General features: G+C 40.4%; 1 protein-coding gene across 2 annotated transcripts in view; it reads left to right on the top strand.

The window, feature by feature from the left end:
* KCNK10 (potassium two pore domain channel subfamily K member 10) overlaps positions 1-14,347 on the top strand; it is a gene marked incomplete at both ends in the record, with an annotated part of 141,481 nt that overhangs the window by 58,607 nt on the left and 68,527 nt on the right. For both annotated transcript variants that reach the window (XM_082619306.1, XM_082619305.1), the window contains one exon: positions 9,986-10,320. In XM_082619306.1, the coding sequence (XP_082475432.1) occupies positions 9,986-10,320 (335 nt within the window). The remainder of the gene's footprint in view (positions 1-9,985; positions 10,321-14,347) is intronic.

Below are 14,347 nucleotides of genomic sequence, written 5' to 3'. Positions count from 1 at the left end.
GCTCAGTCTCTTAGCAAACTGGCACCAGGAACTGGCCCGCAAAGACCTTTCTCAAGCCCAATTCTGCCCAGCCTCAGGGGTGCTAGAGCCCTGGAATCATCCATGATGCAGGTCAGTGAAGGAAACTGATCTCCGTGCTCAGGGCCATCATTTGTCACCCAGAGAGGCTTCATCCTAATGTTTTTTACCTGACGCTGTGAAGCATGTTCACTAAGTAGACTGTCAACCCCGTGAAGCTAGGAGGGACCGTGCCTTATCCCCACCACAGCACAGCCCCATGTGGTGCTAAATAAATGCTTCCTCTTGAGGGTGGTGGTGATTCTGATGGGGCTTCTGTTTATAGTCCAAAGGAGTCATCATCATCATCATTATCATCAACAATAACAGAAAACAAATATTTGCTCAGGCACTGTGCCAAGAAATGGAGATCCAATGATGAAAAGTCAAGCCTTCTGACTCCAAGGAGTTCATAGTCTTGTGGGGAGACGGTCACGTCGAGTCTGCCTGGCGAGGCCAGGATGGCTTCACAGAGGAGGCAGCTTGGAGCTGAGACTGAGGAGGACGGGAGTTCCCAAGGCAGATGGGGGTGGGGAGGGGACTCCTGGCAGAGGGAACACACGTGAAGGTGTGGAGGTGTGAAGAGAGCACTGCTGTGTTGGAGGACCTGTCCAGTGTTGCTGGAATGTCAAGCTGTTTTCCATATGACCCTGCCATCCACCACTGTAGGCGTGGTTTGGAGGTGCCAACATTTCTTCCTGCCTTTCCTTTTTCATTAGAAGCTTCTTTTCATCAGCCATCAATGTGTCAGGCACTGGGCAGGTTACTGGAGTACAAGAGATGAGGGGGTTGACACGGTGCCTGCCCTCCTGGAGCTCTAAGTCGAATGATGAGCAAACAGGTTCTGTCAACATCATAGTGCAGAGAGTGGGGGCCAAGGGAGACCTAATTTAGTGGGGGGTGTATTAGTTTTCCTGTGTCTGTTGTAACAAATTGCCACAAACTTAGTGGCTTAAAACAACACAAATTTATTATCTTATGGTTCTGGAAGTCAGAAGTTAAAAATCTGTCTTCCTGGGCTGAAATTAAGGTCTAGGCAGGGCTGGATCCTTCTGGAGGCTCTAGGGGAGAATCTGTTCCTTGTCTTTTCCAGCTTCTAGGGACTGACTACATTCCTTGTCTTATGGCCACATCACTTGACCTCTACTTCTGTCCTTAAATCTGTTTCTTTCTCTGACCCTCCTGCATTCCTCTTATAAGGACATTTGTGATGACACAGGGTCCACCCAGATAATCCAGGATAATCTCCCCAACTCAAGGTCCTTAACTTAATCAGATCTGCAAAGTTCCTTTTGCCACGTAAGGTAACATATTCATAGGTCCCAGGGATGAGGATATGGGCATCTTTGGGGGCTGTTATTCTGCCGACCACAGAGGGAGCAGGGGGAAGGGGAGGAGATGCTTCTAGAAGTGGTATTTAACCCCCAGACTTATGAGTCAGAAGGTGGGTGAAAGTGGAAGCAAGGAGGTCACTTAGGAAGCTGTTGGATTAGACCAGGCAGGATGTGATGGTGGCCTGGATGAGGCTGGTGGCCATGGTGATGGTGAGAGGCACGAGGGATTAAGATGCAGTGAGGAGGGCGAGAGAATGGGAAATGAGGGCAAAGTTGAAACAAAGCAGGTCTGGGCAAGGCTAGACTTCTCTGTATCAACAGGGCAAGTTGGAACCTGAATGTAATGCCTTTAGGGAATATTAGCAAGAACATAATGCCCAGGGTGCTAATTCTAATTCTTAAGTCAGAGATTCCAGAGAGTTCTGTGTTCATGTAGGTCAGAAGGAAATGTAACATTTACTGACTTATTTGATAGAATAATATACAATAAAAAGCTGATATCCAACTTTGGTTTCCAAAGAGAAAATCTGATTTTGAGGTTCTACGAGGAAAGGCAGACTTTACAAACTAGATTCTTCCAGGTGTTGTCAGGGTCATTGGTGTTTGAGTGAGGAGGAGTGACATTCGTACACTTTTATTTACCCTGAGTTCCCCAAGGCAGAGATAGAGCAGTTTAACTCTCAGGAGTGGGACTGTTTGCCTCACTTGGATAATTAGGTTTGTCACCTCCTAATATACATTATTTACACAACAGCCAAGCTGCACCTTGACAGAGGCCATAATAAGCATTAGTATTATAAAAGGAGAACAAAAGCGAAGGAAAATGGCCATTCGTTGCGCACCAGGCCGATTTCTGAAATGTGTGATACCATTCTGTGTGTGACACTGCGCTGAACTTCCTGCCGTTCCTGAAGAGTCCCCAAATTAACCTATTTACATCCAAGGTAATGAAATTGTCCTTACAGAGAGCAGGGACCTTTGATAATTCGATGTGTTCAAACCAGGGGAAATTTCTTTTCCAATAACTTATTATTCGAGGAAAATAGAAGAAAAATTCTATCATTAATAGATCAGGAGTGATCACATGTAACTCATTGCATTTTCTATTGAGAAATACATTTAGGGTCTATTTTATTCTATTTTTTTTCAGGAAACAAAGTTAATCGGAATATAACATCAGTCTTTGATTCCTTCCCTCATTATCACCACCTTTCTTTTTCCTTACCTTTAGTAGTTGTCAGAAACCCAAACTTCCTTTACACTGATTGATTTTTCCAATTGAAGTATAGTACATTTACAATATTATATTAGCTTGAGGTGTAAAACAGTGATTCAATATTTTTATAGGTTATACTACATTTAAAGTTATTACAAAAAATTGCTATATTTCCCTGGGCTGTACAATACATCCTTGTTGCTTATTTATTTATTTATTATGTTAAGACAATGAAAATTTTTTTATTAATGTTTAGTTGATTTACAGTATTGTATAAGTTTTAGGTGTACAACATAGTGATTCGCAATTTTTAAAGGTTATACTCCATGTATAGTTATTATAAAATACTATCTATATCACCTGTGCTATACAATATATCCTTGTAGCTTATTTATTTTACACATAGTAGTTTGTGCCTCTTAATTCTGTACCCCTATCTTGTCCCTTCTCTCTTCCCTTGCCCCACTGGTTACCACTAGTTTGTTTTCTTTAAAAATTATTTATTTTTGGTTGTGTTGGCTCTCTGTTGCTGCATGCGGGCTTTCTCTGGTTGTGGTGAGCTGGGGCTACTCTTTGTTGCGGTGTGCGGGCTCATTGTAGTGGCTGATCTTGTTGAGGAGCATGGGCTCTAGGTGCACGGGCTTCAGTAGTTGCAGCACGTGGGCTTGGTAGTTGTGGTTCGCGGGCTCCAGAGCGCAGGCTCAGTAGTTGTGGCGCATGGGCTTAGTTGCTCCGTGGCATGTGGGACCTTCCTGGACCAAGGCTGGAACCCATGTCCATTGCATTGGCAGGCGGATTCCTAACCACTGCGCCACCAGGGAAGTGCCCACTAGTTTGTTTTTTATATCTGTGAGTCTGTTTCTCTTTTGTTGTATTTACTAGTTTTTTTTTTACATTCCACATATAAGTGATATAGAGTATGTGTCCTTCTCTGTCTGACTTATTTCACTAAGCAAAATATCCTCCAAATCCATCCGTGTTGTTGCAAATGGCAAAATTTCGTTCTTTTTTATGGCTGAGTAATATTCCATTGTGTGTATATACCACATCTTCTTTATCCATTCATCTGTTGATGGGCACTTCCATATCCTGGCTGTTGTAAGTAAAGGTGCTATGAACATTGGGGTGCATGTATCTTTTCGAAATAGTGTTTTCATTTTCTTCAGATATATACCCAACAGTGGAATTGCTGGATCATATGGTAATTCTATTTTTGGTTTTTTGAGGAACCTCTATACTGTTTTTCATCGTGGCTATACCAATTTACAATCCCAACAGTGTATTAATGTTCCCTTTTCTCCACATCCTTGCCAACATTTGTTATTTGTAGACTTTTTGTTGATAGCCATTTTGGCAGGTGTGGGATGATATCTCATTTTGGTTTTGATGTGTATTTCTCTGATGATTAGTGATGTTGAGGATTTTTTAATGTGCCTGTTGGCCATCTGTATATCTTCATTGGAAAAATGTCTGTTCAGGTCTTCTGCCCATCTTTAATTGAGTTTTTTGGTTTTTTGATATTGAGTTGTGTGAGCTGTTTATCTATTTTGGATATTAACCCCTTATCGATCATATCATTTGCAAATCTTTTTTCCCATTCAGTAGGTTGTCTTTTTGTTTTGTCAATGGTTTCCTTTGCTGTGCAAAAGCTTTTATGTTTAATTAGGTCCCATTTGTTTATTTTTGCTTTTATTTCTTTTACGTTAGGAGGCAGATCCAAAAAAATATTGCTGTAGTTTAAGTCAAAGTGGGTTCTGCCTATGTTCTCTTCTAAGAGTTTTATGGTTTTTGTGCCAGTACCACGCTATTTTGATTATTGTAGCTTTGTAGTATAGTCTGAAGTCAGGGAGCATGACACTGCTAGTTTTGTTCTTTCTTTTCAAGACTGCTTTGGCAATTTGGGATCTTTTGTGGTTCCATATAAAATTTAGGATTATTCTAGTTCTGTGAAAAATGTCCCTGGTATTTTGATAGGGATTACATTAAATCTGTAGATTGCTTTGGGTAGTATGGACATTTTAACAATATTAATTCTTCCAATCCAAGAGCATGGGATATCTTTCCATTTCTTTGAATCATCTTCAATTTCCTTCATCAGCATTTTAGAGTTTTCATAGTATAGGTCTTTCACCTCCTCGGTTAAGTTCATTCCTAGGTATTTTTATGTGATTTTTAAATGGGATTTAAAAAAAACTTTCTTTTTCTGATATTTCATTATTAGTGTATAGAAACACAACATATTTCTGTTTATTAATCTTATATCTTGCAACCTTGCTGAATTCATTTATCAGTTTTAATAGTTTTTGTGTGGAGACTTTAGGTTCCTCTATATAGAGTATCATGTCATCTGCAAATAGTGATAGTTTTACCTCTTCCCTTCCAATCTGAATACATTTTTCTTCTTTATCTTGTCTGAATTCTGTGACTAGGACTTCCAATACTATGTTAAATATAAGTGGAGAGAGTGGGCATCTTTGTCTTCTTCCTGAATTTAGTGGGAAAGCTTTCAGCTTTTCACTGTTGAGTATTATGTTGGTTGTGAGTTTGTCATAAATGGCCTTTATTATGTTGAGATATGTTCCCTCTCTACACACTTTAATGAGAGTTTTTATCATGAATGGATGTTGAATTTTGTCAAATGCTTTTTCTGCTTCTATTGAGATTATCGTGTGATTTTTATCTTTCCTTTTGTTAATGTGATGTATCACATTGATTGATTTTCAAATGTTGAACCATCCTGTGACCCTGGAATAAAACCAACTTGATCATGGTGTATGATCCTTTTTATGTATTGTTGGAATTGATTTGCTAATATTTTGTTGAGGATTTTTGTGTCTATATTCATCAGAGATATTGGTCTGTAATTTTCTTTTTTTCATATCTTTATCTGGTATCAGGGTAATGGTGATCTCATAAAATGAATTTGGGAGTGTTCCATCCTCTACAATTTTAGAGGGGAATATTTTGAGAAGGAAAGGTGTTAGCTCTTATTTATATGTTTGGTAGAATTCCTCCGTGAAGCCACCCATCCTGGACTTTGGTTTGCTGAGAGATTTTTTTTTATTATAATTTCAATCTTACGTCTGTTAACGTTGCCTTTTTTTCCTGACTCAGTCTTGGCAGGCTGTACATTTCTAGAAGTTTGTCCATTTCCTCTAGGTTGTCCAATTTGTTGGCATATGACTGTTTATAGTATTCTTTTATGACTTATTGTATCACTGTGCTATCAGTTGTTATTTCTCCTCTTTCATTTCTTACTTTGTTTGTTTGGGTCTTCTCTCTTTTCTTCTTAATGAGCCTAGCTAAAGGTTTATTAATTTTGTTTATTTTTTCAAAAAACCAACTCTTGGTTTCATTGATTTTTCTATTACTTTTTGGTATCTATTTTATTTATTTCCTCTCTGATCTTTATTATTTCCTTCCTTGGGCTGACTTTGGGCTTTGTTTGTTCTTCTTTTTCTAATTTCTTTAGATGAAAGGTTAGGTTGTTTATTTGAGATTTTTCTTGTTTCTTGAGGCCTGTATTGCTATAAACTTCCCTCTTAGAACTGCTTTTGCTGCATCCCATAGATTTTGGAAAGTTGTGTTTTCATTTTCATTTGTTCAGGGTTTTTTCTGATTTCCTTTTTGATTTCTTTGTTGACTCATTAGTTTTTTAGTAGCATGTTGTTTAGTCTCTGTGGATTTGTGCTTTCCCCATTTTTCTTTCTGTAGTTGATTTCTAGTTTCATACTTCCTGGTTGGAAAAAATGCTTGATATAATTTCCATCCTCTTAAATTTGTTGAGACTTGTTTTGTGGCCTGGCATGTGACCTATCCTGGAGAACATTCTGTGTGCACTTGAAAAGAAAGTGTATTTTGCTGTTTTTGGGTGGAATGTCTTATATATATATATCTATTAAGCCCAACTGGTATTGTGTCATTTAAGACCACTGTTGCCTTGTTGATTTCCTATCTAGATGATCTATATATAGATGTAAGTGGGGTGTTAAAGTCCCCTATATTATTGTATTGTTGTCAATTTCTCTCTTTATGTCTGTTAATATTTGCTTTATATATTTAAGTACTCTTGTATTGGGTGCATATATGTTAATGAATGTAATATCCTCTTCTTGTATTGATCCCTTTATCAATATATAATGCCCTTCTTTGTCTTTTGTTACAGACTTTTAAAGTCTATTTTGTCTGATGTGAGTATTGCTACCTCTGCTTTCTTGTCATTGCCATTAGCATGAAATATCTTTTTCCACGCCCTCACTTTCAGTCTGTGTGTGTATTTAGTTCTGAAGTGAGTCTCTTGTAAGCAGCATATAGGTAAGTCTTGTTTTCTTATCCAATCAGCCACCCTATGTCTTGATTGGAACATTTAGTCCATTGACATTTAAAGTAATTATTGATAGGTATGTACTTATTGTCATTTTGTTATTTGTTTTCTGATTGTATTTATAGTTCTTCCTTGTTCTTTTCTTCTTCTTTTAGTTCCTTTGCTTATTTGATGACTTTCTTTAGTGGTATGCTTGTTCCTTTCTCTCTTGTTTTTGTGTATCTGTTGTAGGTTTTGACTTGTGGTTACCATGGGGTTCATATGTGTTGACCTGTATCTATTTGTTTTAAACAGGTAGTTCTTCAAGTTCAAACACATTCTAAAAGATCTACATTTTTTCTTCTCCCACATATTTTATTTTTGTGTAATATTTTTCATCTTCATGTTTATCCCTTTACTGATTATTGTAGTTATACTTGATTTTACAACTTTTTTGTCTTTTAATCTTTGTACTAGCTTATTTAAGCAGTTGATCCTCAGCCTTTACTGTATATTTTCCTTTACTAGTGGTATTTTTCCTTTCCTATAGATACTTCTTCTTGTAGCCTTTTCTTTTCCACTTAGAGAAGACCCTTTAACATTTCTTTTAGGGTTGGTTTAGTATTGATGAACTCTTTTAGTTTTTGCTTATCTGGGAAGTTCTTTATCTCTCTTCAATTCTAATTGATAATCTTGCTGGATAGAGTGTTCTAGGTTGCAGGTTTTTCCCCTTCAGCACTTAAAATATATCATGATACTCCCTTCTGGCTTGCAAAGTTTCTGCAGAAAAAATCAGCTGATAGCCTTCTGGGGGATACCTTGTATATGACTCTTTGTTTTTCTCTTGCTGCCTTTAGAATTCTCTCTTTATCTTTAAGTTTTGCCACTTTAATTATGATATATCTTGGTGTGGGTCTGTTTGGGTTCATCTTGTTTGAGACTCTCTGTTCTTCCTGGAGTTGGATATCTGTTTCCTTCTTCAGATTTGGGAAGATTTCAGTCATAATTTCATAAAATATATCTTAACCCCCTTCTCTCTCTCTCCTTCTGGGCCCCCTATGATGTGAATGTTGGTACACTTGATGTTATCCTAGAGATCTCTTAAACTGTTCTAATTTTTAAATTTATTTTTCTTTTTGCTGTTCTGATTGGGTGATTTCTGTTATTCTGTCTTCCAGATCCCTTCTATGTTCTTCTGTGTCACCTCATCTGCTGTTAATTCCTTCTAGTGTGTTTTTCATTTCAGTTATTGTATTCTTTGGTTCTGACTGGTTCTTTATTATACATTTTTTAGTTCCTTGTTAAAATTCTCATCTATTCTTTTACCTAATTCAGTTAGTATTCTTATTACTAATGCTTTGAATTCTTCATTTGGTAACTTGTTTATTTTGATTTCATTAATTATTTTTTTCAGGAGTTTTCTCTTGCTCTTTCAATTGAGAAAATTCCTCTGTCTTCTCATTTTCCCTGTCTCTCTCTGTCTCTATGAAATTAGGTAAAACTGTTACCCATTGCTCCTTATGTTGGAGCATTCCTTTACAGTCTGAGTCTGCCAGTGGCTTTGGTGGGAGAGCTGGATTTGATGTGAACACAAGCCATATCTTTCCTCAGGTTGTGCTGGCAGCTATTATCTTGGTAGGAGGTGGGGATGGAGATGGAAGGACTAGGGCTGGAGCAGGTGTGAGCTGAAGCTTCTGTGCTAAGTGTCCATCATCACCCTGTGGGGGAGCAGGGTCAGGTTCCAAGTTGCTAGAGCAGAAGCCGTGAGAGTTGGGCTTCCAAACCGGCTCAGTTCCCTTCAAGTATGTGCTCTCCCCCTCCCAGCACTGGCACCCTCACTCCAGAGTAGAACAGTACTGGAGCAAGAGGAGCTAGCGCAGGCACTCAGTGAGGGCTGGGGTACAGTCCGTGGCGGTCCAGCCACCATCAGAGATCTGGACTGCCTCTCATGTGCCACTTGTATAAGTGAAGCAATGGCTGCCTCTGCCCTTCTCAGATGTTGCTTCAGGTTTGAGCTACCTCAGTGTCTCACGACTAAGGTCTTTCCTTGGTCATGGCAGCTCTTATTCCAGTGTGGAGCTGTGATGGGAGGCAAGCAAGGCTGGAATGTTCACTTGGACCAGGCTGGTGTATACACTGGGGAAGTCATGGGAAACCAGTTGGCCACCTGCTTGATTTCAATTTGCCCTCTCGTCCCTGCTTCAGGAGCAAGCCAGCACAAGCACGCTCCTCCTGAGTGGAGTTCAGGCTTCCCACAATCCTCTTGTTAGTCCCACCAGCCCTCCAGGGGGTCGTCTTCTTTTTGTAGGACCCCAGGGTTGGGGCACCCAATATGTGGCTTGAACCACTCACTTCCCAGGGAGTGGCTCCACCCATGAAATCTCCCTTCTCCTCTGAGTCCCCTCCCAAGAGCACAGGTCTCAACCTGTAGATGTATTTTTGATGTGTTCGTAGGGGGAGGTGAGTTCCATGTCCTCCTGCTTCTCTATCTTGATCTGAGTGTCACTGTGTTTGGTTTTTGACTCTTCATTATAGCAAGCTCACCCTTCTTTTGTTTTGTGACCATAGACCTGGATAAAAGAACTTTTAAACTTGCTAGATGCTCATCTCTTCTATACTCTTGGTATTACCTAGCCCTCAGCACTTGGACAATTCTGCTGGGTATCCTTCTCCTACCTTTTCTTCTCCAAATAGAACAATATGTCTCTTTTTAAAATATCATGGTTTGTTGTGTATCTTACACATCACTTAACAAGGAAACTAAGAGAGAAAATAAATGAGAAATAACAGAGACATGGCTTTCAAATTGGGACCCTTGTAGAGAAATATAAACATTTCAGACTCAATGTTATTTTTTTTGTGAAAACTAGAACTCCTGGTGCTCACTGTTTTAGAATTCAACAGACACCTAGCAACTGATTGAATTCCCTCACTGCAGGCTTGGTGAACCAATTTTTAATCCTCACATTTGAAAGCTGGCTTGAGAAAGACATCTGTGCTTTGTTTCCGACAAGTTTTGGGCTTTGTGTTTATAAACAAACTCTCTTTTCCCCTCTCACCCACCCCGTTTCTCAGTGGCCGTTCCTGCAGCAGCGCCCCCGGTGTGCCAGCCCAAGGGCACCACTAACGGGCATTACGCGGCCCCACGCCTCTCCATCTCCTCCCGAGCCACGGTGGTAGCCAGAATGGAAGGTGCCTCCCAGGGGGGCCTGCAGACCGTCATGAAGTGTAAAACAGTGGTTGCCATCTTCGTGGTCGTGGTGGTCTACCTCGTCACGGGCGGTCTCGTCTTCCGGGCATTGGAACAGCCCTTTGAGAGCAGCCAAAAGAACACTATTGCCTTGGAGAAGGCAGAATTCCTGCGGGATCATATCTGTGTGAGCCCACAGGAGCTGGAGACATTGATTCAGGTGAGCAAGGAGTGAGTCAACAGTAGAATCACCTGTTGGGGGGAGAGTGATGTTGGTTTTGTCTTTCTGGCTCACTGAGCTTTGCCGTTGGTTGAGATGCTACTGATGGTCAGGGAGGTCCTCTCTGGGAGGTGACACTTGAGTGGAGACCTGTGACAATGTGGGGGAAGAGGGGTCACATGTACAACGTAGGAGCAGGCTGTGTTTTGTATCACGTGCTTTTGCGTGTGGTGGCCAGAGGCAGCAGCAGGCAAAGGGCTTTGGATTTTCAAATTCAAGGCCACTTATATATGCTGATTAACTTTTAAATCTGTGTGAGATGCTGGGGTAAGAGGGTGGCCTAGAAACCAAAGAAAGAAAGAATTTTAAACAAGCAGGGATGTATTAACCTGTCGAAGGTGAATGAGAATGGAACAGAGAAAAGGTCACCAGCTGTGGGATGGTAGGGTGTTAGTGACTTGAAAGAGGCTTTGGTGGATTTGTGAGGATGAAATTATAAGGATAACAGTAACAGGGCCAATCAAGGTTGCTATTTTTGAACACTTACTATGTGTCAGGCACTGTACTAAAGCGCTTCCATGCCTTGGATATTAAGGAAAAAATGTTTATAAAAAATGGAGGCAGAGAACTTTGGTCCCCCGCCTACAGAAACAAGGCAGAGGAAGGGGTGGGGCGACCTTGGCAGAGGTGATGTGAGTCTGGGAAGGGATGTGGGAGACAGGGAGTCATCTAAAGTGGCATGACAGGAGGAAGCACAACAGGAGGCTTGAGAAGTGAGTGAAAGGTGGAGAGGACCGAGTCCTGGGAAGAGGGAAGGGAAGTGGTTTAGAGCCCAGCAGATGGGCTTCACCTTGGAGGTGAGGCAGGATGACAGCCTCCAATCTACACACCCTCCTGAGCCATGAGGAGTAGTGGTGGGGGGTGGTGACATTTATGGAGGCAAGGGAGAGTCCCATCTTTCTGTGGGTTCTAAAGTTTGGAAGACAGAGGGCTGGAAAAGACAGCTTTCACAATTCCTTCTGGCTCTGGGATTACCAGCATTAAATTCTTTTCTTTTACAAATCAATTAATTTTATTTTTGGCTGCATTGGGTCTCTGTTGCTACGTGCGGGCTTTCTCTAGTTTCAGCAAAGGGGGGCTACTCTTTGTTGTGGTGTGCGGGCTTCTCATTGCGGTGGCTTCTCTTGTGGTGGAGCATGGGCTCTAGGCGCATGGGCTTCAGTAGTTGTGGCATGTGGGCTCCAGTAGTTGTGGCACCCGGGCTTAGTTGCCCCGTGGCATGTGGGGTCTTCCCAGACCAGGGGTTGAACCTGTGTCCCCTGCATTGGCAGGCGGATTCTTAACCACTGCACCACCAGGGAAGTCCCACCAGCGTTAAATTCTAATGGCTAAAAAAAAATTCTAATGGCTACTACAAATTAGGATTCTGTAGGATTCACAAGTCTGGGCTGGCTTGTTTATTTATCTATTTCCAGCTACACTGATAGGGTAGGGGAATTCTGAGGCTGCTTATGATCTGGCCCCTTCATAGTAGTTGTAGTCTTTTAAATTAGTTTCTATAATCTGACTTGACTCTTAGATTAATAGAAATATACATTTTTTTTCCTGGGAATACATATGGTTTCATACCTATATCCTACAGTTTTTATTAAAAAATAAAACCTTGCAATTCTAAAGGTCGGGGGCAGTGTTTCATATCACTCTTTCTTAGGTGGCCTTGTCTTTTTTTTTTTTTTCTCCTTTCATGGTAAAATGCTACCAATCTGTCACTAATTTGTGCCAGATTTAAGGCTCATAAAGGTGTAGAGAATGGAGGAAATAATTCTGGAGTAATTTTCAGTAAGGAACTTATTATACATGTTGTGGTGATATGTGGTGAGATCCTTTTTATTTAGTTGCAATACATGTAATAACCTAAAAGGTGGTCTGAATTGAATCTGGACTTGTGCCTGAATTTTTTTTCCTTAGACAATGAGATCCTGAGGAAAGGGATCATATCTTATTATCTTTGCATCCATGTGTAGCCTCTGCGTGGCTTTACATCTAATTACTACCCAACAGAAAAATGCTTTTGGGATGAGCTATCAAACTAAATCTATAATACTGGTAATGCCATGAGACATCTGAGCTTATTCATGCATTTATTTATTAATTCCTTATTTCTCTATTGTTCATTCTTTGGCCTTCTCCTTTATGAAAGAATTCAGTGGCCAGAATGAAGGACAGAATGGAGGAGGTAGAGATTCTAGTTCTGGTGTTGCTGTTAAGACCCATCCTTTGACCTCGAAGATTTCTCTGTGAAATGAGGGTGTGTGTGTGTGTGTGTGTGTGTGTGTGTGCGCGCGCATGCCTTTGAGATCATTTTTATAACAATTAAAACATATACCCTTTAGTAGGCACCCGTTATGAGCTAGGCCTCTTCTACCCATCATCTCATTTAGTCTCTCCAACAACCTTCTAAGTTGGTATAATTATACCCATTTTACAGGTAAAGAACTGATGCTAAAAGAGGTTGAGTAACTTTCCAACCACCAACATGATAGAGCTGGGATTCAAAGTGAGGTCTGCCTGGCTCTACCCTGCCTCGGCCAATGAGTCTACAGCCCTTGAAGTAGCGTTTACTTTAGCATAAGCTTAACTCTCTCTTAAACAGTTGCTTTATGTTCAACACTTTCCTGAATTTTAGCAGAGTCAAAAGGCATTGGAGTTCTTTGCTCTTTAACAGAAAGCATTTCCTCTTTTTTCTCTTTATACCCATTGACTATCAATCCTGAACATGGGATACTTTAAGATCTCCATCTACTCTGATATAAGGATTTATACTGGTGCTTACCTACAGTTTTTTGTAGGCTAAGCAGTTAAAAATGCTGAACCTGTGTCAGTCAAGATCAAATTATTATGGTTTATAAATAAGATGAAAAGACAACCCTCAGAATGAGAGAAAATATTTGCAAACGAAGCAACTGACAAAGGATTAATCTCCAAAATATACAAGCAGCTCATGCAGCTCAATATCAAAAAAACAAACAAACCAATCCAAAAATGGGCAGAAGACCTAAATAGACATCTCTCCAAAGAAGATATACAGATTGCCCACAAACACATGAAAGGATGCTCAACATCATTAATCATTAGAGAAATGAAAATCAAAACTACAATGATGTATCACCTCACACCAGTCAGAATGGCCATCATCAAAAAATCTACAAAAAAAAAAATCTACAAACAATAAATGCTGGCGAGGGTGTGGAGAAAAGGGAACCCTCTTGCACTGTTGGTGGGAATGTAAATTGCTACAGCCACTATGGAGAACAGTATGGAGGTTCCTTAAAAAACTAAAAAGAGAAATACCATACAACCCAGCAATCCCACTACTGGGCATATACCCTGAGAAAACCATAATTCAAAAAGAGTCATGTACCACACTGTTCATTGCAGCTCTATTTACAGTAGGCAGGACATGGAAGCGACCTAAGTGTCCATAGACAGATGAATGGATAAAGAAGATGTGGCACATATATACAATGGAATATCACTCAGCCATAAAAAGAAACAAAATTGAGTTATTTGTAGTGAGGTCGATGGACCTAGAGTCTGTCAAACAGAGTGAAGTAAGTCAGAAAGAGAAAAACATATACCGTATGCTAACACATATATATGGAATCTAAAAAAAAAAAGGGTTCTGAAGAACCTAGGGGCAGGACAGGAATAAAGACAGACGTAGAGAAGGGACTTGAGGACACGGGGAGGGGGAAGTGTAAGCAGGAACGAAGTGAGAGAGTGGCATGGACATATATACACTACCAAACGTAAAATAGATAGCTAGTGGGAAGCAGCCACATAGCACAGGGAGATCAGCTCGGTGCTTTGTGTCCACCTAGAGGGGTGGGATAGGGAGGGTGGGAGGGAGACGCAGGAGGGAGGGGATATGGGGATATATGTATACATATAGCTGATTCACTTTGTATACGGCAGCAACTAACACACCATTGTAAAGCAATTATACTCCAATAAAGATGTTAAAAAA

The sequence above is a fragment of the Mesoplodon mirus genome (assembly GCF_964341445.2).
Source record: "Mesoplodon mirus genome assembly, chromosome: 4".
NCBI classification, from domain to species: domain Eukaryota; kingdom Metazoa; phylum Chordata; class Mammalia; order Artiodactyla; family Ziphiidae; genus Mesoplodon; species Mesoplodon mirus.
This window is presented reverse-complemented; position numbering and strand designations above follow the sequence as displayed.